The sequence below is a fragment of the Sminthopsis crassicaudata genome, chromosome 4, assembly GCF_048593235.1.
Source record: "Sminthopsis crassicaudata isolate SCR6 chromosome 4, ASM4859323v1, whole genome shotgun sequence".
NCBI classification, from domain to species: domain Eukaryota; kingdom Metazoa; phylum Chordata; class Mammalia; order Dasyuromorphia; family Dasyuridae; genus Sminthopsis; species Sminthopsis crassicaudata.
This window is the reverse complement of record NC_133620.1, coordinates 266123598-266151531: the sequence shown is the minus strand read 5'-3', so window position 1 is coordinate 266151531 and position 27934 is coordinate 266123598. Positions and strand designations below refer to the sequence as shown.

Sequence of the window (27934 nt, the reverse complement as noted above, 5' to 3'; positions counted from 1 at the left end):
GATATAAATACATGTATATCATATTTAAAATATATATGTTGCATATAACTCCTCTGTGTGTAACAGATAATGTTTTACTATCCGACTGAGGTTTACTTCTCCAGCCTATTGTTTCAGACAACACATATAAGTTGCGATGGGAGAGGAGCGCCGGATTTGGTGTCTATCCCCCATTTCCAATTATAGATGGATCATTTCAGACAGAGAAGTACTGAGAATCCAGACATCTGCTCTTCACATGAATGCACTCACCTCCTAGAGAACAGGCTGCCATCATGCTCTGGAAACTGGTTGAAAATGTCAAGTACGAAGATATCTATGAGGTAAGCAGACATCCTTATATACATCTTATATCTATAGATATATAATTAGAAATTCTTGGAAGTCAAATAGATAAATTTAAACAGAGATTTACTTGCAAATATCTGTTCAGTTTCCTCCAAGTCCCTTAACTTTTGACAAAGCTTGTTTGGAGAGACTTTAACAGTCGGGGGAAAGATTTGTAATGTTAGAATGGGGAAAATTAAATGTGGAGATTTATTTTTAATTTCTTTTTGTTTAAACCCCCCAAATATTTGGGGACTCTAGGATGAAATCTAGTGTGTCTGAATATAGACAGAATGTCATCAAACACTGAGAAAGGAAGGCTCTTCGTGCTATGTGCCAGAGAATGGTGGAAATTATTTGAATTTTGAGAATGGCACTGAGATTTCTATCTTTTTTTTTATTTTCAAAATTATTTCTGAAAGAGATAGATGTAGAAGAAAGACATTTTATAACGAGAGACTGAAGAAGATAGGGAGGAAGAGCGGAAGATAGACAGACAGATAGATAGATAGATAGATAGATAGATAGATAGATAGATAGATAGATAGATAGATAGACAGACAGACAGACAGGTTGGTAGGTACGTAGAAATAAATAAAGAAATAGATTACACAGCGAGTCAAGTTTCAATAGAAGTCAATTTCTTATTTGGTGTATCCCCAGGCTTTACATTTTGCTTCTCCAACAATAATAAGAACTTACTCCTTTATTTTGCCTTTGAGGGAATCACACTTTCTTTCCAAATATAATGCTTTTTTCGTCATAAATGAAGCCAACAACTTTTCATCGGAATGAAAAATTAGAGAAAATATGAAACAAAATAACAACAAAAAAATCAAAATAAAAAAAATTATGTCTTTATCTCCCTCACCCCTAACCCAACCAGTGTAGTTTGTATGTAAAGAGATTTTTGCAGGGAAACTCTATTCAAACGACTGTTTAGGATAGGAGAAGTGGAGTTCTGCTGAGATAGCTGGAATTGCTTAATGCCTGCCCAACTCAGAATATATTTATTATCGGTTATGGAGCTAAATGCGGTAACTCGGGAAAGGCGATTATGGAACTTTGAAGGGAAGGGGAAAGATCGAATCCATGCGGTGAATTGAAATTGCTGCTCTCTGAACCAGAACAAGGGTAACTTCAGAACTTGATTATAGTGATCGGCTAAGAATCCGCTAAGAATTTGCCAGTTTGAAAATCCTTACAGAAAGGGAGAAGAATCTACGGAAGAAAACGGGAAAAGGAAAAACTAATGAAATTGATAAGAGGGACGGGAAGCATAAAAAGGAAGAATAGAAGTGACGCGGCAAAGTTAGAAGGCAAAGGGTAGAGAAGCATCTCTTTGGCAAGCCCATGCGATCATCAGGAAGCATTTAATAAAATTAAGTGATCGTGATCTAAAGTACAAAGGCCATCAAAGCGAGGGGTGGGGGTGGGAGACGGAAAGAAAATACGATTCCGCCTGCCCTGGGACGACTTTTGTAAGCCCGGCGGGAAGCCGCCTTCCAGATACTAGGAATGATTCAACTCACAAAAGCTCCCGTCAAGCTAATTATCAACTGAACATGGGCAAAATCCGACAGAGGCAGAATTAGTATTGATGGAGCTAACCGGGCTTTCCCCGCCTTTGACCATTTCTCTGTTCCGTTCCTAAGAGTGGAAGGGTAGGTTCTGATCAGCAACATTTTCCCTTGCCCATGTCCCATATTCTGAACCTTAGTGTCTTCCTGGTGCCGAAGTTGAAAAATACCTACTCTTGCTCCGTCTAATAGGCAACAAGCTCTTAAATTTTTAAGAGTGAAAGGGCATAGAGAGAAGGAGTAAGAAAGGAAAAAAACAAAACAAAACACAAAAAACCCCCCACAAAAAAACAAAACCGAGAGACAGAAAACTGTAGAGTATATTGTTGAGTCTTGTATAGAATGTTATTCCCAGTTTTTCCCCCCGTTTTTCCCCTTGTGGTCCTGCAGCTACCATGACTAAGAGCAATGGGTCTTCAAGAGTCGTGTCTCTGTCAACTATACCTCTTTTTCTGTTTTTAAAGACCTCTGAGAGCCGAATAGTAAAAAAAAAAAAATAATTAAAAAATGCATACATGTCTATACATACAGATATAAACATATATGTGTATGTGTATATAATTTTAGAATGGTACAAGGTTAGTTTAAACCTGAAATCAAACATTTCTTTGAGTTTTAAAAATAGAGATAAAAATATGGGTAACTATTATGCATGTATTTTGTGTGTATGTGGGTTTGTGTGTGTGTGTGACGGACAGAGAGAGGGGGGGGGAGAGAGAGGGAGAGAGGGAGAGAGAGGGAGAGAGGGAGAGAGAGAGAGAGGGAGGGAGAGAGAGAGAGAGAGAGAGAGAGAGAGAGAGAGAGAGAGAGAGAGAGAGAGAGAGAGAGAGAGAGAGAGAGAGAGAGAGAGAGAGAGAGAGAAACAACCTCAGAACCTCAGTTCTGGAATGAGCCTATTTAAGAACGGAGGAAGGTTGAACTTTAACAGAAATGGCAGTCAGGCCAGTTGAACGGGTTCCTGAAACATCCAAAAAGGTTTTATGTTGCCCCTGGCTTTGCCTCGAAAGGATAAATTTAGTATTCTTTCAAAATCATTGCATAAATTCTAAATCTGGGTGAAAATGTGGGGATTCCTCAGTCTTTTAGAACATAGGAATGAAATGAAAGACAACTACACACTTTTCTCCTCTTTGATTTCCCAAATAAATGTTATGTCCTGTGTTTAGCAAAAGTCCTTAATATCCACTGTAAACAGACAAATTAAAGCGGTTACATTTTATTTTCTTAGAAAGGATTGAGAAGGGCGTTTTATTTTTTAAATCATTACAAAGCACCAAGGGCAATCAATTTCTCGTATTAGGAATGTATAATTAAATGTAAAAGAAGGAAATATGTTTTTGTTTTTGTTTTTCGCCTCTAGCGCTGCTCTCTCTGACTTCCTTGTTCCAAATAAGCAGTGTCTGGTTTACACATCTCCTCGGCTCAGTTAATTGAAGTTATGCTTCTTCCCTGCTAAACTTTTTCCCCAACTCTGCTTTTGCCAGCCCCCCTCGTCTGATTACATCTAGTAATTCTCCACTGAATGAACGTCATTTACAATAGTAGGGGAGCTCTCGAGCTAGCTGCAGCTTCACGCTCCATTTGTCCTCCATTCTCCCTTTAAAGTAGTCGTGTAATATTAATAGTCATGAATATCAATTATTATGAGGCGGTGTAGGCAAGCGGAGGGAGGAAGGGGCACCGAAGCAGTCTGAGCCTAGCTTTGGGTGGAAGAGGATTGTATCTGGAAACCCAAAGAAGGAGGAAAAAAAGGGAGAAAAATAAAAAGAAAGATTAGCAGATCTCTGTGTCTGTCATACACTGCCAGTCTGATTTCGGGGGTGACTTTTTGATGGATAGTCCTGAAAATACCTCAAGCTCTGCTCCTGTGTCCAGAACGTTTCTCTGCCGTTCTCCTTGATATATATATAGATATTTTTTTATCATTGTTTTATTTTTAGCAGTAACCAGACTTTTTTTTCCAGATGTTAGTCCACACCTATTCAGCCATGGTGAGTTCGGAACCACGTTGTACAAGAATTGCATGCTCTCTCTCTCTCTCTCTCTCTCTCTCTCTCTCTCTCTCTCTCTCTCTCTCTCTCTCTCTCTCTCTCTCTCTCTCTCTCTGTCTCCTTTGGCTTTGTAATTTAGCACAATAATTGGAGGAGGCTGCAGCTGCTTCTCTTTTTCGCATTGTGTGTTCTCGGTTTGAGCTGGACAAGTCAGCTGGGTAGGGGGGGCAGGGGAGGAAAAAACTTTTTTGCCATTGCTGTCAGAGATTTGAACTACTGTTTCTACAAAGGGAAACTGGTTTATTTTAGCATAGCATATTTACAGAAGAAAGTTAAATTTACTAATTCCTCTTTTACCCAGTCTTTCTGTTTAGTTTATGACCCACATTATGCTGTGTTGGACTGCCCCCCCAACCCTCACCCCTTCCCAACTCCAAGTCCTCCATTTTCACACCCTAGAGTATAATAGTGTTTGAAATGGAAAAGCGGTCTTAGGAATAACTCCTAGAAACCACAGTAAAACTTAATTTAACACTGACTGGGGATATTATTTCAAAGGGAATCAATTTAAATCAGACACTATTTAAGTTGTTTAATTCCATCGGGGAGGGGAGAGTGGAGAATCCCATCAGATCCTTTTTAGTATGCGAATATAGCATTATTGTGTTCTAAGTGACTTGTCATTGGGGTTGAGCTGCCAATGAGGACTAAGTTGGAGATTTTAAACAGAAAGTGAGCCGTAATGTATATTCATCTCAACTTCTATTTTGTCCTGCTTTGGGCTCCTTGAATAGTTAGGAGAAATGATTCAAAACCTTGCAGAGAGCACATACCATATATAGCACTCCTACATTTTTAATTATGGCATTTAGTAGCTTCCCCTTCTCCACCCCTACCACCACTCCTTCTCACCCTCCTTCCTTAGTTTCCTACTCCGAGGCTCACATGTTGGGTTTTGTTTTGGTCCCTTTTCCACCACCATCTCCACATCTCCCCTCCCCCTTTCCTTCTCATTTTTCTTTCCTTTTCTTCAGTGCTTTGCCTTTAGGAAATTTTGAACATGTTTGTGCAATTTGAGTGAACTTTGGGTCTAAGTTTCTGGCTTTGATTTATTTTCTTTCAGCCTTTTTCTTTTGTGATTAGTATATTTAATCAGGCTTTCTCCGTTTGTTGTCTGTATTTTTGTTTGTTTGTTTTACTTTCAGGACCGGCATGATGGAGTCCCCAGCCACAGTTCTAGGCTGTCCCAACTGGGTTCAGTGTCCCAGGGACCCTATTCAAGCGCCCCTCCGTTGTCTCACACTCCGTCCTCGGATTTCCAGCCGCCCTATTTCCCACCCCCCTACCAGCCGCTTCCCTATCATCAGAGCCAGGACCCTTATTCCCACGTTAATGACCCCTACTCCCTGAATCCCTTGCACCAACCCCAGCAACATCCTTGGGGGCAGAGGCAGAGGCAAGAAGTGGGGTCAGAAGCCGGCTCTCTCCTGCCACAGCCTCGGGCCGCCTTGCCTCAGCTCTCGGGACTGGACCCTAGGAGGGACTACCATTCAGTCAGGCGGCCTGATGTGCTGTTACACTCGGCCCACCACGGACTGGACTCTGGAATGGGGGACAGTCTCTCCTTGCATGGCATCGGACACCCTGGAATGGAAGACGTTCAGGTAAGAAGAGCCTGATGGGAGGGAAAAGTGGGAGGGTACACAGGGAGGAAAGAGGGGCAGGGCTGAGGGAGAGAGAGTCGCAGGTTTGCTTCATCTCCATCACATTTTCTAAGGTGTTGAGTTTGGAATCTTTACAGAAAGAGAAGTTATACACGAAGGTTTATAATATAGAGGTGGTTAATTCTGAGTACAGACACCGAAAGTCTTCAGAAGAAAATAGGCATTGGGTAGATTACATTTTATGATATAATGCCCAGAAGAGAGAAAGATTTTTTCTTCTTCTTTAATACCCCCTTTCTGCGTATTTCTATAGTTCTTTGAACAAACACTAGCAGTCTTTCTTCCAAATACACCCAGAAACAAATAATTTCCCCACTAAAATTAGTAAGTGAAAATCAGACCTCCAGAGTGGAAGATGAGAACTCTCCTCTAATTGATACTTGTATTTAGAATGCAGTTAAAGATGCTTTGATGGCAAACACATTTTAGATAGTCTTGTGAAAAGTCCATCTATGTCCAAGCCGGGTTTTTCTGTCGTTTAGGATATAGAGGGATTCAGGTAATTTGGGAAGACAAATTAAAGACCAATTTCTGGGAATGGGAGCAATGTAGATAAACAAACATTTAAGGTATTATGAGAGGGCTAGAAAGTGTCAGTTCATTTGGGGGAGTCCTGGATAGCTTGTGGGTTGTCTTTTATTCTCTTCTTTTTTTATGTACCAATAATTTTCGGAGCACTATTTCCAACCTCTAGGACCAATACACCCTTCCTGCAATTACATTACCCCCATGTGAAAAGACATCATTTAGTGTTTAAAACAAAAGCCTCAGAATAATTCTCTTCCATTTGCAAACTTACACAATAGAGTCTGGATTTGTGGAGATTAATTTGTGAAATTAAACAAAGAAATAGGCAAGAAGTGATTGCATTATAAATAATCTGAGGGGATTCTACCCAGGACTCTGTTTTCTTTAATTTAAAATGTCTCAGGAAAAGATTAATCTGTCCGATATTTAATTGGCACTTTGGAACTTAGATACTTAAGCTTAGTTTTATGTAGAATGCATACTTTCATTAAAAACTCCTGAAGACAAGTGAAATTAAAAGGAGGATGGAATGATTTTCCCTCATTTTGATTAATCTGTATATGTTTAAATGGTTTGCATGTTGGGGCGTCATCGAAGGCTATATGTGTGGCCCATAATATTGAGTTTATTGGGTGCTTTTTTAAAAAAGGAATTTCACAATCATTTGTTTATTATTTGTGGAGAAAGCACAGACTTTTAGTATTCTGATCTCTAAAAAATTGTGTTGGTAGAAAATAATTATATAGTTTTACTGATTTAATCTAACTTTGACTATATGTCTCCAATTACATTAAGAATGTTAGAATAAAGGATATACTTAATTTTATAATGAATCAGCCAGCATATCGTGTAAAATAAATTACTTTTAAAATTAATCTTTTTGAAAGAATGAAGTTCGAAGTGTTGAATAATAAGTGAATACCAACTTATTATTGATTATGATAATAGTTACTACCACAATCTGGGCCACAGAAACGAATATTGTACTTAAATTATATTATAAATATTTCTATGGAAGCTTAAGATCTTGCAGATACTTTCATTTCACCTAAATATTGAGATGAGGTTGAGAGATTAGTTGTGTTGTTTGCTTTTGTTTTTCCTTTTGTTTTGGTTTGGATAAGTAAATGTGACTCTTTGAACGAATTCTTGGGATGGCAGAGTTAGAATTAAAAGAACTGCTGGCGAAATTGAATCAACATTCGCAAATCGAAGAAAAGCTGAAGGTTCCACTGGGCAGAAAGCATTCAGTAGATAAGCATTTTTGCAAAGGGAGAGCTCCTTACATCGAGAGGTCTAAACGATTATAGAATTTAGGGGTGATTTCCACCCCCCATTTTGACTACCTTCTCAGCTCCTTGAGTATTTTAAATATTTTTCACGTTGTAAAACAATTCATGGAAACTCTTTTCCATAGCTAGACCGAGATTCACCAGTACTCTAAAACGATTTGCTCCAAAAAGGATGCACCCCCCTCCTTCCTTCTCCCAGTTGCCTCCCTCCGCCCCAAATTCCCACCCTCTGCCACTCCCACCCCCTTTCAGAAGGAAGAGGGTGGCAGAGGAAAATGGTTTCACTTATTCAGCTGTGACGACTTGTGTTTCCTAAGGTGTGTAATTGGTTGGGGAGAGGCCGTTTAGTTGACAGAGACCAAAAGATAAGGAAGCAAAACTAAGGGAGGGCAAAATATAGTGCTATAGGTGAACAAATCTAGTGCTTCTCTATAACGGTTCATGGTCTTACCAAGTAGTTGTGAATGGAGTTTGCAGCAAAAAAAACCCAAACTAAACAAACAAAAAACAAAGCAAAGATACCATCTTATGGTTAAATATTGCCTGAATTCATGAGTATATGTGTCCTTCCAACAACTAGCTACCACGGAGAATTAGGGTGTAGGCGTTTGTTCTTTTTGGAAAAAAAAAAAAAAAAAGGCTAATTACAGGGTCCGTAAGGTCAGGTCTTTACCCTGGAGGCTGAGCATCTGCCTTAGCCCGGCGAAAACGCAACGGAAAATCACATCATTCATTTTTCACAAATCTATCTATTGCGGTAGACCCAAAAATGAAGACAAGAACTTCCCAGTCCTGCCTCTCTCAGTTTTCATACCTGATGGAAGCATGGGATGTTTCAATGAAAAGACGCACACACATTGACTCACCCGAAGGGCAACCGCCCAGACTGTGGGGAGGGGAGCTAATTAACCAAATGCTTCTAATATTTTTTTTTTTTAATGAAACTATAAAACCCTGTCAATATCTATTTCAATTTACTCTCAGGGGCTATTAAACCATCAAATCATTGTTTGGGTTCTGTGTATGCTACATTTCACTCTGTGTGTGTGTGTGTGTGTGTGTGTGTGTGTGTGTGTGTGTGTGTATGACAGAGAGGGGAGAGAGGGGGAAAAGAGAGAGAGAGAGAGAGAGAGAGAGAGAGAGAGAGAGAGAGAGAGAGAGAGAGAGAGAGAGAGAGAGAGAGAGAGAGAGAGAGAGAGAGAGAGAGAGAGAGACTACTTTTTTCTGATTTGTCGGATTTGTAGACAACTGTTATTTTCATGCTCCTCTCCCTCCTCTCCCTCCTCTCCACTACTACCTAAGCATGTGAGGAAGTTAAGTTGGAGGTAGAGTGGGGGGTAGGACTGTAGAGAAAGCATCTTAGTCTCTTAAAGCAACCCCTGGTATCACTTTTAACTAAAGAAGTCTAGTAATTAAAAGTCTGAGTTGTTTTTCCACGTTTCCGCATGCAGTCCTAATTAAATCTTTACGATCCTCTCTGTGACTATTAAGTGCCAGCATGCTGCGTGAATATCCTGTACAAAAACCCAGCAGGCGGCCGTAATTAGATAGAAAATCAGACAAGAGTCTTCTCATTAACTACAACAACTAACCCACGTTGCTGATGAAGCGTAATATATATGTATATATATATATGACACATATATGCATATAAATATGCACACATGTATATAGATCTACAAGTACATATGTGTGCATATTTACTTAAACACGGAAATGTGTTTCTTCCAATTTATAAATCTCCCAGCAGCCATATATATATATATATATGTCATGAATGTATGTATTACTAGAGGGATTAAAATCAATTTATATTTCATGAGAAAAGGGACATAATGATGTAGCAATTGCAACACTAGAATTTGTTTTCTGAGGATAAAAACTTTGCTTATTTTTCCTATGACAGAAAAGTGACTTTTTAATATATAATGCCATTCCATTTGCTTAGATTCTTTTTCTTCCTTCCTTCCTTCCTTCCTTCCTTCCTTCCTTCCTTCCTTCCTTCCTTCCTTCCTTCCTTCCTTCCTTCCTTCCTTCCTTCCTTCCTTCCTTCCTTCCTTTCTTTCTTTCTTTCTTTCTTTCTTTCTTTCTTTCTTTCTTTCTTTCTTTCTTTCTTTCAGTGAATTTGACACTACACACATGTTTATTTGTATTGAAGATCCGGTTATATATTGTACCATGATGATATGGAAGCACTGTTAAAATACATACTCTAAAGTACTTACTCTAAAGTATTTTGCTTTCTATTTATATCACTCCAAGGAAGTTAGGGAATACTATACCCAAACAAGAGAATTTGGGGACCAAAAAAGTATCTAAGTTAAAGAAATAAATTTAGAGGTTCTCTCTATAGAAGATCAAATTTAAAGATCATGGCTACATCCGGGTAATCATGTAAATGACCATAGTGATTTTCCATTCAATCAATATAGGCATTTTTTTTTTCTTTTTAGTGTATACTACATTCAAGGGTGATTTTACTGCAGCCATATTTGTGCTGGAATCAAAGTTGACAATAAGTTATTTTTCATAGAAATCTGTTCCAAATAGTTATACTCCCCCTTAATTCTCTGAGATAATTTTATAAGTAAGATAGAATACTTTTATTTGCAATTACTTGACTTAGTTAAGGTTTTATTTGGGGATAGGGAAGAAGAGAGTTGTTGGTTTATGTCATGTAGAATGAACACCTTCCTAACAGGTGTGTTTCTTGCTGGGTAAAGAATACCCTTGTTGGGAATAGAATACCCTTGTTGGGAATAAAGCAAGTAAATTATTCAGGCTCATATTTTTTCTCATTGCGCAAAAGAGACGCTCACACATGCACAGAAAACATGTACTAACTACAATAGTTATGAGATATTGTTTGCTTATAAACGTGTTCCTGTGTTGCTGTTTGCATTCCACTTCCAATTGCTCAGATTTTAATTAAAATCTCATAATCTAAAGTATTGTGCATAAAAAGAATTGTCCTTGAGTTATTTAGATGCAGAGGAATAAATTTATAGTAAAAAGAAAAATCGTCTTTTATAATCTTCTTAAAATTATATAGATAACTACAGCTGTTCTCAAATTGCTGTACTCCTTAAAAGCAAACGATATAAGGGTTTATTGGATGCCAAAACATCTATGGATTATCTATGTATTATATGATAACAAAGCTCAATATTGCATCCCAGATGGCTCTCACCTTTTTTCTTCTTCCACTGGAAGATTGTATTATTTGGGTGAATTTCATTTCCAAGTCAATTTGGGGGTAATAATAATAATAATAAACCACCTCCCTTTGTGAATTAATATAAATGGAAATAACAGGAACTCCAGTTTGGAATGACATGATTTATGTGTGTGATTCTTTAATATCCAGTCAATTTGAATAGTGATGTTTTTATATTCACAGTCAGTTGAAGATGCCAATAACAGCGGCATGAATCTATTGGACCAGTCTGTCATTAAAAAAGGTATGGATTATCTTCCCAAAGCAGACCAACTTTTATTGTGTATTAATGACTTTATAATATGTTTTCACTTTGAGGAAATTCTTTACCCTATGAGGCACAAATCTATGTCCACAATGATATGACCTTAGTAATTGATTTGACTGACTGTGTGGAAGTGGGAGTTGGGTTGGGTGGGGGAAAGGTTGGAAGTGAGAGAAGAGAAAGGAAGGGTATAGGAAAAGATACTATTGTGACTTTATTGGTTGTATATTGATCTAAAGAGCAAGGATCTTGAATGTGTTCTTGCAATTGAGCTCACGATCACAGTACTTTGCATAGCTGAGAAATCCTTATTTGAAAAATATGCAATAATCAGAGTTTGCAAACAAAATGCCAAGGTCAATTTTATTTTCTCTTTTAACTCTTTAGAAATTCTTTATCTCAACTAAGAATTTTAAGGAGGTGAAGATTCCACTATAGGTTATTATTTTTCTATTGTGTTAAATGTGTTTGCTAAACACACATATCTCAAGAACCAATCAATGCACATTTTTAAATCTTCATACATACATACACATACATGATTTAATGTGACTGCAGAATCACCCCATACTGTTAAAGGGCATGTGATATTAACAAATGTTTGTAGTCTCTCATACAGCTGTAAGCAAAATAATTAACTAATTAAACTAATTAAATGTAATTACAATAACTCATTTCGGAGGTATTGCAGCTGCTTCTCTCTCTCTCTCTCTCTCTCTCTCTCTCTCTCTCTCTCTCTCTCTCTCTCTCTCTCTCTCTCTCTCTCTCTCTCTCTCTCTCTCTCTCCCTCCCTCCCTCCCTCCTTACCTCCCTCCTTCCCTCCTTCCTTCCCTCCCTCCCTCCTTTCTTTCTGATAACCACTGGAAGAATTGGTGGTGATTGCTGCAGAAATTTGCACTCAACATAAATGTAGAAATCTAAATGTGTAAACAGTGAGGTCTTTAATTATCAAAAGGACTGCTATTCCAGGACACAGTGTTAAATAGTGTAGGATGTTTTTTAGCAATGCCTGGAGAATGTCTATACTTATGCTTAATGTCAACAATGCCCGGCCTCAGTAGTTTAGTATTCATTTGATCCAAATGAAATTCACACTCTTTACAAGAAAGGACTCTCTGGAAAGCTATAAAATGTTCTAAAAGGCCAGAACATTTAAAGAGTTGTAGAATACAGATTTAAAATGGGGGTGATGTATTCCAAATTTTCTTTTTCTTTTTTTTCTTTAAGGATGGTACAGATAACATATCTCTTAGCTTTAGGGGGGAAAATTGCTCTAGAATGAAATGAGGAGATGTTGTAATGAGGACATGTTGGCACTAAGGTTTAGAATCTTGAGGTGGAGTATCAGAACTGGGTAGAAAATTGTTAATGTGAAGTGCTGGGTAAATTTTGGGGTGAATTTTGTTTCTTCCCCCCATTCAGTTACTTTGTTTTTTTTTTTTTTGTTTGTTTGTTTGGTTTTTTTTTTTTTTGGCTGGTTTGCTTTTAAGTCTAAATTGTTTTTCAACCTGTATGCTCAGACTTGGGATGCTGCAGTTTTTGTAAAATATGCCCTCTTTGATAGAGAATCTACATTGTCATCTCTTGAGTTTTCTCTTTCTCAGCAATTGCTGAGTGATTTGTGGAGGGAGTCTCCCTCATTTTAAATTTATATCTATGATAGTAAGAATATACTCTTTCCCATAGATTTGCTTTTGTTTGATTTAGGCTAGGTTGTGTGTGTGTGTGTGTGTGTGTGTGTGTGTGTGTGTGTGTGTGTGTGTGTGTGTGTAAAAAACACTTTCTTTGTACTTTGGCTGTAGGCACATACAGCAGCATGTAGAATCTGCAAAAGGCAAATAAAAGAAATGAATAATAAGAAATGGTAATAATATACAGCCTTTGAAAATATTTAGAATTAAGTTTTCAGGCTAATGCAACAGAAGCTATATATCAAGACATAGTGTTTTCATCATATAATGCATATGTATACCTTAATACAGTATGAATGTAAATATAAAGGCCTTAATGAATAGGAAAAATTAAGGATAACTTTTTAAAAGGGGAAACTTTTAAAAGTTTTTGATTCTTTTAAACTGGCACAATTTTTATACTAAACATTTTTGTACTTAACTTCTGACAGAAAACAAAACAATCATATTTATGTTACATTCCAACCACTCAAATTTTAAATTTATTTGTGGAAAGGTGAACATAAATTGTTGTCAGATCTATTGTTCACATTATTTAATAAATACTGCATCCTACTAACTGCAGAGAAGATCCCATGAAGAAAACTTAATTTTTTAAATCTTACATACAAAGTAAAAGAATGAAAGAATCATGTAACAATCAGTTTAAGATTTTATTCCTCTTCACTCTATTCTTCTCTCCCACATCTCTGGCTCCCCATATCATAACATTTAATAAGAATGTGTTTACCAGGTTAATTGTGAAATACAGGGTGTGAGAATGGTGGGTTTTTTAATTGGATAAAGTAAATTTTAATAATTAGCATGGGAAGAGTGGTTTAATATGTTTTCAAATAGACTTTTGAAAGTTTCCATGAACAGTTTTAACTCATGAAACAGAAGCTAAAGGGGCTTATTCAAGACTGTCTTCGAGGATTTTATGTATAGAAAACCACAGGAGATTGAATCCTAATAAACTTGGGTATTTTGCACACATTCTTTCTTCCTAGAATAATGGTAATTTTAAAAAAATCTCTGTTTTTTTTTTTTTTTGTTTGTTTGTGTGTTTGTTTTGGTGGGGGGAGGGGATTAACATATATAATCTATCATTTCTGTTACTGTCTTACCATAGATTCTAGGCTTGCGCTCTTGTTATATTTGCTATCTGGGCTTAGTTGACATTTCTGAAGTAATTTAGTTAAGAGGAAATGAGTTGTTCCCAGTAGAGAGAGCAAACGAGTAGAGTGAAGGTAGCCAGCGTGATAAATGGCTCTTTCATTTGAAGATCTCCAGAGCTCGTTTAAGGCTAATTTTCTGTATTAGCCCCCTTTGAGCTATTAATGCAATAGGCAGGGACCGTGGCCCCTCATCTCTGAGCTGCCCCATTAGAGCTAACATTAAGCTGCCAAGTCTGAACTCCATAGTGGGGGAGGGGGGGACGGGCGATAATGAAAGGTGCTTTTTAAACTCTTCTAATCTAAACTGGCAGAGGGTGGTTAATACGATTTGAAGGGGGCTGGTCAATGAGCAATCAATAAAGTAATAATGAGAAGGATGCGGTACATTAACAGTCTAAAAATTCAACGAGACATTAAAAAATCATTCTTAACTCTTAGTTCCATTAAGATCAAGAAGGTTGCAGGGGTGGGTGGGTGGGGGGGCTGCTTATGGAAATAATCGCCACTATCATAACACGTTCCCCAAAAATTCAACTCTCCTTTTACAATGTTACCAGTATTCAGAACCCAAACCCAGACCAAAGAAACAAGTTATAGATGAATACCCTGAAATTTGTGACGGGTGTAAATCCAAAATTCATATATTGTTGCGATGGTTCATAGTCATCTATCCGTTTTGGGGTTTTATTTTCTTGGTTTCTCTTCAACCTTCTCCATGTTTTTCCTGCTAATAATATCCGCAATTATTCCCCTCTTCCTCCTCACCGTAAAATTGTCGCTCTGTCTTTTTCTTTAGCAGAAAAACAAAAATGTGGTAGAAGCGCATTGAACTGGGTTTGTTAAGATGATGTAGGTTCTAATTCTGCCCTTTCCTCTCTAGTTGTGTGACTTTGGGCAAGTCGCGTAACACTCTCTGAAGTTACATTTCTACTAAAGTAAGAGATCAAGTTTCGCTTTCCCTTCGCTTTCACTGGGTTGTGAGATATGGTGTGAAAATGGTTTGCAAAATATGAAGCACTAAAGAAGCTTACGATATTTTTGCATAATTATGTAAAAGCATTTTACTTTACATAAAGGTGAAAACATCAGGAGTCCCTAGATACTTTTACAAGAGTCCAATCCCTTCGAGAGACACCACATACTTCCCCACAGGTTTTTTCCCCCCACCTCTAAAAAGCAATAACCACATTCTCAGAGAAAAAAAAAAAATCATTCCAGCCACCCAATTAATGAAATCAGAGATACCTGCAATGTGAAATGTAACTTACACACGAGGTTTCCTTCTGGGGATCTGATTTTCTTCTGCAAGTAAACTGTCCCCTTTGGGCAAAGATCCTCTCAAATACCATAGAAGCAGAATATAATTTTGTCTTTGAGGTGGAATAAAAAGTGGTGCGGTTGTAGGGAAAAGAGGGAGCTCGAATTTGAGTAAATGTTTTAGAGAGGGGCTGAATTTTAGGAAGATCTCCATAGTGCCAGGTCCATTTGATTTTTAATAACAAAAGCTTCTTTCAGGTGATTTTTCTCTTGCCAGGGGGCAACATCCCATTTAGATACACTTTACTCCCCCATCTCCAGTATTAAATTAATACAAGGAACAATTAAAATGAATCCAGACTTCTCTGTCAACCAGAAGAACACAAAGTAGAGATTCCAATCAACAAACATTCATCAAGCGCCGACTGACTATGTTCCAGGCACTGTGCTAAGCGCATGAAAAGTAACAGTTATAATATTAACAATGTTTTATGTAGTTCATTAAAGTAATATTATCCTTTGACTTCCCCACCCTCTTCCTCTCTTAAATAAAGCTTTCACCTCTGTAATGAAATATTGATTGTTTAATAAAAACATTTCTCCCCAGTCCCTTCTTATGTGTAGAAAAAGGGTTAGATTAAATGTGTTTTTGTATTTTCTTAATCTTGACGTTGCCTGTACAAGCCAAGAGAACCGAGGGTGGGAGGTGGGGTACTACTCAGCTTTAATGTATGCACAGAAAATTGTAAACATGTAAAGAATTGAAAGCTTCACGCTGAGTTTTGCTATGCTCCATTTCTTTACCATTTCCTGCTGTCGTTTTAAACCTATCTCACTCATCTAGAGATTCGTGCGCAAGAACAGTGTGCTCATAATTACTAACAAATCAACCGGGCACTGTTGCACTGTCGGTTTATTGATAAGCTGAGGGGAAACGGAAGGAACAAGACAAAGAGAATAAAATATTAGGTTAATCAGGTACAAGAAAAGTGGGTAGGGATGTGGGCAGGTGATGATGGAGCAGAGTTTGGAATAGGAAATGGTGCTTTAGGGAAATGGGAGAGAAGTCATATTCAACAGAAAGATTTAAAATCGGGAAAGAAGTTTGAGACTATGTATGAGGATTAGAGGGAACTATTTTGACATTTGAAACAAATTAGAAACTACAACAACAACAACAAAAGCCAAATATACAATCATATATATTTGTGTGTATGTATGTATGTACATGTTTCTGGGTAAATTAAGCTACTCCATTCATTAGGCACTTTTGAAGGCTGATTAGATCAGTAGTATTTAAATGCTAATATATATGCATAGATGCACACATACCTTCTTGTGCACTCGTGGGAGGTAGTGAAATGTATTCCCCAAAGGAACTGGCTCTTGTCAGGTAAATCAGGTAATTAACAATAGCTAAATTAGAGGGAAGGTTATAAATGTCTCTAGAGCTATGGTTTTTCAAGAGACTATGTCTCTGGAACTTCCCAAATGTGATGATATCATACATCTCAGGGTATTTTAAGATATCCACATTGGATTTCATTTTATGGCCTGTGGAAAAAAAGAACTTGGGGTGAAGGGAGAAGGGGTATCATAACGGAAGAGGTGGGATATTAAAAACCAATATTTCTCTGACATTATTTTAATTGAAGATGATGGGAAATTGCATTAGATCAAAAATAAGGTTTCATTTCATTTATTTGTTATATTATGTTAAATTTGGAATTTTCATAAGTGGTATTTAGCAATTTAAAAAATATTGAGTGTATCAAAGGGCAGAGGAAATGATGCTGATAAATTGTAAGGTTGAATATTTCTTCCAGGCTTATCTAATGCACCTTTCAAGTGTTCTAGAGCACTTGTTTGTTTTGCCTTAGGGAATTCACAAGTCCTGTGTCTCTCTGATGTATGAAAAGAGGTGCTGCTGTCCAAATAGAAGTATTTTAAAATTGATTGGGTTTGTTGGGCAGAGAAATAAAAAGACAGGTCATGACTGACACAATCTTTAGATAAACATAGTGACTTTAGCATGGGTCACTTTAAATTTCAAATTTCATTTTCAACCCCATGAATGTTTTCATTGGTCCACTGTCAGATGGAAATATTCACTGCTGAGGGAAAGGTAAGGGACCCTGAAATGAAGATAGTTTTTCAGAATCCACTTAGAAAGTCAAACATTGGCAAATCATCTCTGCTTTCTTTCAAGCAATAAATTTGGATGAAGTATTTTGCATTCTGGACTAATTTTAGTGGAGATGGGGATAGGATTGCTGAAGAGAAAGGAGGAAACCTCATTTAAAATATATACCTGAAAATTCTGTGTAACTTATGTCTAGTTTTTGACTCTCAAAAAACCATCCTTATTGTTGGTCTAGAGTAGAGACTATAAAGACTTGCATGAAATAATATACTTGTAATTTGGAAATGTTTTTTAAAAGATTATAGGCAGTCACAAGGTTCTGATTATGAAGTTCTGCAGTAGTGAGCAACAACAATGGTAAAATTCTGATGTATGCAGTCTGTACAAATGAAATTATGAAATTGTCAGATGACATAACTATTAGATTCACTTGGCATAAAGAGTTTGACAATGTGGAAAAATAGGGTGAAGTTAAGATATTTCTTAGGTCCTAAATTTCAGGGGAGAATCCACCTAGATTTGAAGTGTCAGAATTACCCAAAGACATTAACTAAAAGATCATACCTACCTAGTCACCTTAACTGCATGCAAAGAAGGATGGAGACCTGCCAATATTCGTTTCTGGGATCAGGAAGTCTGATTGTACTGCTTGCCTGACAATTACAACTTAAAGTTCTTCTCTTCCTTTCCTTCCCACTTACTTACCAATCTTGCTTAGAAAGCAAGAAAATAAAAATGCGATTAAAAAAAGAAATCAGTCTGGAAAGGTGGAATGCATTTTTTTAGTCGCAGTGGCAAATAGCTGTTAGGTCATATTAACTTCTGTATAAACCATATTTGTAGTATGATTTATTATCAATTTCTTGCTGAAATGAAGCAATCTCAGGAAAATTACCCCATTGAGAACAGGAAAAACTGAAATGATTGGTTGATTGGAGCACCTGTTGTAACCCTAACTCCTCCAAACAATTATGAACTAATTATTTGAATTAAATTTTAAGCATAATTAATGTCACCAAGAGAACTATTTTCACTTAGAACTTGAATCATTTGTATGTTTTTAGAGCTATCTTTTTTTATTCCTACTTTAAAGAATCTTTAAAGTTCTTTTTATCCAAACCCAAATCCCCAACTAGGCTTTGCAACAAGGGTGCTTAAGTCCTGAGTTGAAGAACGCTATAACCACAGTCCCTTCTCTCTCTATTCTAATTTAGACTTTAATAAAGAATAAGATAATTAACTCCAAGTGTAGATTACTCTCAAAGAAAGATGATTCCAGTAACTGTTTCCCTAGAAATAAAGCTATAGTGGAGGTGAAATTAGCAGAATCAATGCAAAAATAATACCTTACTCCATTTGAATTTTGGCGATTATTCTGTAGTGTTGCCCGTCCATTTAGTTTTGACCTTTTAGGACTACTGTGCCAAATCAATAAACAAGACTACATTTTTCTGTTTTCTTTACCTAGTTTGTTAAAGGAAGGGGGGGAGGGATGTTACTCTCTAATTGGGGCACAATATTACAGAGATGGATTTTAATTTCTTGGACTCCTTTATTATATGCTTTTTTTTTTTTTTTCCTCAGTTCCGGTTCCTCCTAAATCTGTGACTTCTCTAATGATGAATAAAGATGGTTTCCTGGGAGGGATGTCGGTTAATACAGGCGAGGTGTTTTGTTCTGTTCCTGGTCGTTTGTCCCTGCTCAGTTCAACCTCAAAGTATAAAGTGACGGTGGGGGAAGTTCAAAGACGACTTTCCCCTCCAGAATGCTTAAACGCTTCTCTTCTTGGCGGAGTCCTGCGAAGGTAAATCTCCTCAGCAACTTCTCTCAGCTCTCCCTTCCCTCGTGCCAATACCCTGTAGAAGAAATTTGCAATAAATTCTCTTTTGCTTCGGGGTAGGGAGGGAGGCAAGGAAAGCAAAAGCTAAATGATATCTTCCGGAAGCATGGAAATGAATTCTAGGTACCTAGAACATAACTGGTGTATCCAAAGCTAACTACCGAAACACACTCGCACGCCACAGAACAATTAAAATGTTTTCAAATTAAAGCAATCAACCCACCTACAGCACAAGTGTGCACCTTCCCTCCCCCCCCCCCCTTCGCTTTCTCTATGATTGATTTTTTTGGTCTTTGCCTTTCTAGGAGGTACCTGCACAGCACTCTAAATTTTTTCCCCCTTTCACCCATGACTAGCCCGCATAAATTCAATGTGCGTTTTTTGTTTTTGTTTTTGTTTGTTTGTTTTTTTTTTTCTTTTCTCCCTCGGTAAACTACTTCCTGACGTCCTTTGGGTCATTTCCTACTTAGAAAGAAGTGAAGCAATCCCCAAGGGTCCCCTGAAAATCGGCTGTGGAGATGTCATTTAACTCAAGTTTCAAAGAAACCTTAGGGGGATTGCTCATACATCCCTTGTCCCACAACAGTGACAAATAGTGTTTTTATTGTTGTTGTTTTTCTTTGTTTGTTATTTGGGTTTTCACAATCAGTTCATCAGTGCATCTCTTTGACGAAATATTTAATGAGAAAATCCTTCCATTTTTTGTCTGCTTTAGGGGTTAAGGAAGCTTTGTCCATTTCTTGGTTTTCTGTCCATAATGCGGAGAAAAGAATTATGTAGATTTGGTTTTTTTAGGGTCCTCTCTTAACGTGAAGGCACAGTCTCATGTTCTACTTATTGCTGTTTGTTTTTTAGTCTCTTTTCAAATTCAGTGGAAACGTGGAGCTCTTTCCAGCAGTCGGGTTTCAGAATTGCTTGAAAAGTTTTAATTTTTCATGAAGTCATCTATCCAAAAAATATATGTACATACATGTATGACATATGTGTGTAGATAGACATAATGATAAGCCTGCCACTTGTTCTCCTTCATGCTCTAGTAAACCTGCTCCTTCTTCTTTTCCTTGATTTGGTCACCTGTTACTACAGACGCCATATTTCCCTCGCTTCCTTCACAGAGGGAATGGGGCTTTATAAGGAAGAAGAATGGACAGGTAGGTGGCAAAGGCTCGGGAGTTCTATCTTAAATACTATCTGCACATTTTCTGCTTCAGCGACTTATCTAAAAGAAAATAACTATGTATCTGTGTGTGCGAACACGCGTGCAAAATTTACCTTCTCTGGACGTATATTAGTACCTACACACTAATGATTCCCATCTGGTATCATTTGTTCTTCAGAGATAAAAGAAACCTACTCAATTTTTAAAATGTCCTGTTTTGCAGAAATTAAGCAAACCTCAGCAAACTATCAGCAAACAACCAAAAGGAAAGAGGAAAAAATGTGCTAACCTCAAGTTAAAACCTCTTCAAGCTCCAGTGGTCTTTAGATTGCTAAGTCTAAACTTTGTTTCAGGAACACTCTGAGGTTAATCAGAATGTTAATTCTTGCAATTTCAGAGCCAAATCGAAAAATGGGGGGAGATCTTTGCGAGAAAGGCTAGAAAAAATCGGTTTGAATTTACCCGCGGGCAGGCGCAAAGCCGCAAATGTCACTTTACTCACCTCCCTGGTGGAAGGTAAGCAGAGAATTGCAGTTCATATTACAGACTGGCTGATCTTAACTATTTTGTTTGTAGGCTGACATTTTACATGTTTCATGATTAACTGGAAATCATTGCAATTTTTTGTGCCTCTATAAGTCAAGCATCAAAATAGATGAGACTGCAAAGATGCTTTAATAATAATAGACGAGAAGATACAGGTAATTTTTCATAGAAGACACTGGAAAGTTTGCTTTTCGATTAAAATAATCAGAGAATTTAGATCTGAAAGAGAACTGGGAGGTCAATCAGTTCTATCTTCCATCCCACGAAGGAATCTCATCTACAACAAGCATATAACCTCTGCTTAATGAAGTTACTATGCATGCAACCTTCCGGGATTTACTTGACGCTTTTTAAAAAATAAAACAAACAAAATTTATTGTTTACTTATAAAATAGGAAGTTTAAAAATCATGTCACTTCTACTGTCGTACATGTAGATGACCTGGAATACACTACTTCTGAAATTTTACTTAATTAGATTCAGGATTGCTTTTAAACTTTTAAATTCATAAGAAAACGCAGAAGGGGCCAGTAATACGCTATGAGGAATTATCCGCTGTTTTTTTCAGTCGCCATAATTATTCGCGTTCTAATTAACTCTTCAATTTGTCTTAGCATGCTTGTATTGTGCAATAAGTAAAACTGTCTACACAGTCCAAAAAGAGGAGAGTAAATATAAAATTCAATCTGAACAAAAAACAAATAAATAGGACCATCCCAAATGGTCCTAGTAAGAAGCAGTTGTGGAGTCTGATACATGCTTTATTATATAGGTTTTGCAATTGCAAAGTAATAACTTTGGTGGTTTAAAACTCTTCCTTGTGGATTTTGTCTCATTACATTATAGTCACACTGATTTGGGGGTTTGGATGAATGTAACAAAAATGGGTGTTATGGTTATTATAACATATCTGCAATAATTAAGAACTACTCACACAGATGTTGAAAGCAGCTTTGCATTTTAACGTCTCATTGAAAGTGTTACCTATGCCAAAGGCTGCATCTGGACAATTGCCAGGGTATTTATGGACCTATCTCAATAATACTATGGATTTTATTCATTCAAGTTCAGGCACAATTTAGTGATTTACAGTTGAGAGAGAGGGGGGGGGGAGAGGGGGAAGTGGGAGAGAGACAAAGGAGGAGGAGGAGGAGAAAGAGGAAAAGGAGGAAGGAAGGAGGGAGGGAAGGAAGGAAGGAAGGAAGGAAGGAAGGAAGGAAGGAAGGAAGGAAGGAAGGAAGGAAGGAAGGAAGGAAGGAAGGAAGGAAGGAAGGAAGGAAGGAAGGAAGGAAGGAAGGAAGGAAGGAAGGAAGGAAGGAAGGAAGGAAAGAAAGATCAAGATGGCATTGGCTTATCATTTAAAAGTGTGATTCCCAGCAGAGAGGCCGGAAGTCTGCTGAAATACTACCACTTGGTTAACAGCATTCAAGCTGATTAATCTATTAGTCTATTATGGGAACTCCCTTTAATAGTCCCTTTATGTGACGTTTAAAAGTAAGTCACTTATTCAAAATAATGTGGTTGTGGAATTATTAGACATATCTGTTTTGCATGTTCTGAATCTTCCCCAAGAGCACCTGGAATTTTTTAATGCTTTATTCTGAAGGGGCTGCGACTAAAGCTGCTGGAATCCCCCTAGAGCCTTAGTATTCTCCAGTTCCCAGTCTTCTTCTGGTACATCAGTAGGAGTTTGATGACACAAACCTCTGGAGGGTAGAAACCTGAAACCTGAGTAGCAGGGAAAGTGACAATTAGAATTAAATTTGGAATAATTATTTCTTTCATAAATGTATATATGTATGTATGCATGTATGGTTTGCCTGGGGGTTTTCCAGTGTAGTGAGAGGGTGAGGAATGTAGTGATATTTAGATTTTTTTTTTTTAAGTGGTATTGATGATGCTTTGGGAACTGGGGGAGAAAGGGATTGAAGAAACAAGTGTACGAGTCTAATTGGGCAGTTAGGCATTTTAATTTCTTACAGAGGTAACTTCCAAATATAACTTATTTGAAACAGAACTTAGGATACCAGGGACCTGAAAACGATTATTTAGACAAGACCAGGCTCAAGTTCAGGTTGAAAAGATGTTCAGAAGCTAACGTTGGGTTGGGTACAGAAACGCTTCTTTTCCCTTTGCCTTTCATTTGCCCAGTTTTCAAAACTGCAGTTAGCCTCCACCCTCTCCTATGTCCTTACACCATAGGGAAGGAAAGTTGCTGATCTTTGTTATCCCTTTGGGTACTTTGGGATGCCATGCTGATCATAGCCCTCGTGGTTGTCTTTTCAGGAGAAGCTGTTCATTTAGCTCGGGATTTTGGGTACATTTGCGAAACTGAATTTCCCGCCAAAGCTGTTTCGGAATATCTAAACCGGCAGCACACCGATCCAAGTGATCTGCACTCCCGAAAGAATATGCTCCTGGCTACAAAGTGAGTGTCACTGTTCTCCAGTCTTCTCTGGTCGAAGCCTCCTACCTTTCAGCCTTTTTAGCTGAAGCATTACGAGGCCTTCACTATCTGACTTTTTGATCCACTTAATCTCAGATCAGTCAGTGGGACCGGGGAGGTGATTGTTTTCCGGAAAACTCTCTTTAGTTCCATCTCTTTGTATGAAGGCCTTATGTGGAACTTTTATATATCTCTGGAATGCTGGTCTGGAGGTGGGGTTAGGTGAAAAGGAATAATGGCACAAGCCCCTTGGGATCTATTTTTCGCCTTTCCCTCCCTCCCTCCCCTCCCTCCCTCCCTCCCTCCCTCCCTCCCCTCCCTCCCTCCCTCCCTCCCTCCCTCCCTCCCTCCCTCCCTCCCTCCCTCCCTCCCTTCCTTCCTTCCTTCCTTCCTTCCTTCCTTCCTTCCTTCCTTCCTTCCTTCCTTCCTTCCTTCCTTCCTTCCTTCCTTCCTTCCTTCCTTCCTTCCTTCCTTCCTCCCTCCCTCCCTTCCTTCCTTCCTTCCTTCCTCCCTCCTTCCCTCCCTTCCTCTCTAACAGTGTAGATAGGGAAAAGACATTTATCCTTTCTGAGCCTGGTGGTGATGATAAGATCAAGAATCAAGAGCTGGAAGGGATCTCAGCCTTCATTTAGCCCAACCTTCTCATTTGACTGATGCAGAAACTGAGATCCTGAGTGGATAAGTGACTTCTTCAATGTTTATAGTGTACAAAAAATAGCCCAAATTAAAACCAATATCTAGGCCTCTTTCCACAAAGCATCTATAGTACTTACTTCAAAGGGTTGTTGTTGTGAGACAATGAGATACTTTCTAGAAAATGTTTTGCAAACTTTTAAGCACTATACAAATATTGTTTTATTAACATTCTTTCCTTTTCTCTCCCATACCTTCCTTCATTTCCTTCCCCCCCCCTTTCCTTCCCTTTTTATCATTTCTTCTCTCTTTTCAATATATATCTTTGGGTTGGGTGTTGTGAGATTGATTTTGAATACCCTGAATTTGTTTCCAGCATCACTGGAGTTTTAAGAAAGACTGACTACGGGCTTCTTTACATCCCAGTCTTCCTTAGATTTTCTGTATGCTTTTTTATCTGCGGTTCTCCCTATGCTACATTGTAATATAAAATTAAACATGTATGCATATATGCATGATAAGTATATAATATACAGGTGTATCTATACATATGTCCACTTCTAATTACTATGTTTCCAATGTTACTGTTTATCATCTTCCATAGACTTATAAAATTTACTACAACTCCAGAGGGGAAATAGTAAATCTATTGCTAAATTTAGGTCTATAGCTCATTTGAACTTTTACAGTGGGTTTTCTATTTATTTGATTTACTCCTGTCTTTGGCTTCTGTGTCATATTGTTTGGTGTTTTATGGTCGGCTTAGGCCTTCAGTGGTGCAGCTCTGCATGTTCTCGCACGTTTATCTTGCAGGCACGGCCCAAACAGCGATCATTTATTTAGTGCTCTAGGACGCAGTTTGCTCCGTTGACAGCGTAATTTAAAGAAATATATGGAAGGCTGAAAAATCATTTGCTCAAATTTGTCCAGATGTTTTCTAGACGTGATTTGAATTTGATTGCCCCTTTCCGCAGGGTCAAAAGATATTAATGTCCCAGAACTTTAATTGCTTACAGACCCTGGTTTGGGCTTTGAAGATTTAAAATGTTTGACTCTACCATTTGTTCTTCCAAATTCAAAGTTTCCTATTTGGCACTTAAGTAATGTAAAAGAACTCAAGAAAGACTGTAACAATTTCCCCCATCAAAGCTTGTCAGGAATTTCCCACAACTCTGAGCCGATTTTGCCTCTTGAAGGGCCAATCACCTTTGAAATTGTTGACATCTTCCTCATTCTCTTAACCCAAATTGTTTTTCTCCTGTTTCTTTGGAGGAAGGGTCTGATCTTTTTTGGGGAATCTTAAAACTGTGGACCTCTTGAATTTGATGCTTTTTAGATAAGGGGAAAGATCCTGTGAGACAGAAAAAGGGTCAAGATTGAAAAGATAAATGTATGTCTGAAAACAGTGAAATACATTTTTTTCCTAAGGTAGTCAAAGTGATGCTTTTGATGACATCACTTGAAACAGAGTGGGGCCCATAGAATCTTCCAAAGTCTTTCTTTTTTTCCTCATTGCCCTGAAAAATCAAGAGAACTAAACCTAAGGGGGGTACAAAATCTGATAAGACTGCCTTGATTTCTCTTTTTATGCAGCATTTCTGTGCAAATAATCTTCCTGATGCCTTGATAGTAGTGATGGTGGGGTATCTTAAATTTAATACTGTACTTATTTTTCACTCACAGTCATGAGATAAATGTTCTCTGAAAATTGGGATAAATGGAAGAAGAAAAGAGAAGAGGGAGATCGCTAATGTATTTTTATGTTCTTCAAAGTAAGGGAAAAATGTTGCAGAAGCAAGAACATTTTTCCTGGTCAGCCATTCTGGAGAGACAAAGTCTTTAGTATAAATGTTATAATGACAAAAATCAAATTGCATTTTTGTACCTTCTTTATGAAATCTGTCCTGCGTCTCTCTTTCCTGTCTAATGTAAGTAAAGGTGTTAATTTAAGTCTGCAGAGTGCTACGATCTGAAGTTCTGATATAGGAGTGAGGCCTTACTTTCCTACTGTATCCTTAGCATTCTTTACTGGCAGATGAGTTATTTTCCATTGAAATATTAAAAGAGAAGATATTTGCTTCTCCTGATGGAATGACATCTTTGGAATTCTGTGCCCCTGTCCAACCAATCAAAAAATACGTTTTTTTTAAAACCTTCTGGAAATAGTATGAAATATATCTTTTTTTTTTTTTTAGGCTGATATCTTAGTGGATATTAATTGTTGCTTCATTTTTTTCCCTGTTAGAACTACAATTATAGCAATCTATAAATAGTTACGCATACAATAATTCTAAGCTGGATTTTTCTCCTAATCATAAATATTTTGACTGTTACACATTTTATATCCACTTATTCCCCACTTGTTCTCCTAAACTTCCATTCTTTGAGTTTTGAACTACTGCTATAATCCCTTATTTTCCTAAAAAGAACGGATTAGTACCTAAACTAGCAACAGTATAAAAGATATTTTTAAAAAATTAGTAACCTCCCCTTTCCCACATTCTCCAAGTAAACTTTTTAAAATGGCATCAGCATTCTTTCCTTCTCTGCTGGCATAAACAGTGACTGGCCTGAGGGCAAACCAGCACCTTGGCAATTTGTAGAGGCAGTAAATGATATTATGCCAGTCAAACCTGTGAATGAAGAACTAAATGTGTAAGGGTCATTTGTTTTTGATGCGAAGGTGGTTAGAGAGGGAATAAAGTTTTGGAAAAGTGGTCTTGGAAAGAAAGAAGGTAGGCTAGAAATCAAAGGAGTTATCACTTTCGAGGAACAGTGGGAAAGAAACTTGGATTTTGAAAAAAGAGGATCAACTTGAAACTCAATTCTTTGTTTTTTGTATGATCTTAAACTTGTCGTTTAAACTTTTTCAGCCTCAGTTTCTTCATCAACAAAATGAGGAACTTGAATTAGATGTTCATAAAAGTTGTTTCCAGTTATAAGTCTTTGGGTGTGTTTTTTAAACCTTGAAAATAATTTCAGGGTGATATGCAATTGTCCAGAGTTGGAGGTCATAGAGTCAACATTCAGAAAACCAAAAATTATAGAGAAAAGTTATAGAAGAAAAGTAAAATAGTATTGAAATTATCTCCCTTTCAGGCAGGGAATTTCTACTTCCATACTTTCTTTTTCAACCCAGTTGCCTAGTAACAAGCAAGTGGAAAGAAAAAAAAAATAGAATTATCTAAGTTGCCTTTATCATGGCTAGAAGTATCACTGGGTTTGTTGAATTTTTCCTTTTTTGGTGACAATAAGGAGGAGGGGAGGAAAATGTTGATGGAAAGTGTCATTTTTTCTGTTCTTATTTCTTCCCGTGTAGGCAACTGTGTAAAGAATTTACAGACCTGCTCGCCCAGGATAGGACACCTATTGGAAACAGTAGGCCCAGCCCCATTTTGGAACCCGGGATTCAGAGCTGCTTGACCCATTTCAGCCTCATCACCCATGGTTTTGGGGCTCCAGCTATCTGCGCTGCCCTCACAGCACTGCAGAACTACCTGACAGAGGCTCTCAAAGGCATGGACAAGATGTTTTTGAACAACAGCACCACTAACAGGCACACATCTGGGGAAGGACCAGGTAGTAAAACTGGAGACAAGGAGGAAAAACACAGAAAATGAAATTTTTTTTTAAAGGAAAAGGGAAAAATCTTTTAAATAAAAAAAGAAAAAAAGAAACATTTTAATTTTAGCTTTAAAATATTGGATTGGCTTTGGAAGAATTATATTAGGTAGAGCACACACACAAACAAAAGTTAACAAAAAAGAAAAGGAAAGAAAAATAACTTTAAAAATCAGAGGCGCACAACGGAGCAACAATACTGGTTCTTGGTGTCTATTCAAGATACACTTGAAGACAACCTCTCGGATTTTCCACATCGGTTCTTTCAATCTTAGTAATGCTGATAATAATAATAATAATAAAAAGTCCTGATTTTTTTTCTTTGGAAAAATAAACATAAGACAAAATATGAGAAAACAGTAACTTATTGGAAGAAAATCGGATAAACATGGTGGTGTCAGTGCTTTGAAGTCTGGTTGGCTGAGATGCACGAACTGTTTTTAGACGATTCTTTCCCTTTGTCCTCCCTTCGAATTTTTCCCCTCTCTCATTCCCAAACCATTCTCTTTTCTTCTCC

The 27934-nt window shown here is 37.6% G+C and overlaps 1 protein-coding gene across 2 annotated transcripts; it reads left to right on the top strand.

Annotated features, from left to right (window-relative positions):
• TFAP2B (transcription factor AP-2 beta) lies at positions 1-27577 on the top strand. 2 transcript variants are annotated; one of them, XM_074310668.1, is made up of 8 exons: positions 1-323; positions 3872-3898; positions 5104-5562; positions 10843-10903; positions 18757-18976; positions 20569-20687; positions 23004-23145; positions 27116-27577. In XM_074310668.1, exons 1-8 carry the CDS (start codon positions 243-245, stop codon positions 27414-27416), a joined length of 1410 nt encoding a protein of 469 aa, XP_074166769.1. In that variant the 5' UTR covers positions 1-242; the 3' UTR covers positions 27417-27577. The 2 variants fall into 2 exon arrangements, with proteins under 2 accessions (XP_074166769.1, XP_074166770.1); XM_074310669.1 differs by lacking the exon at positions 3872-3898 and having other exon boundaries at positions 2-323.
• The last annotated feature ends 357 nt before the right edge of the window (positions 27578-27934 follow it).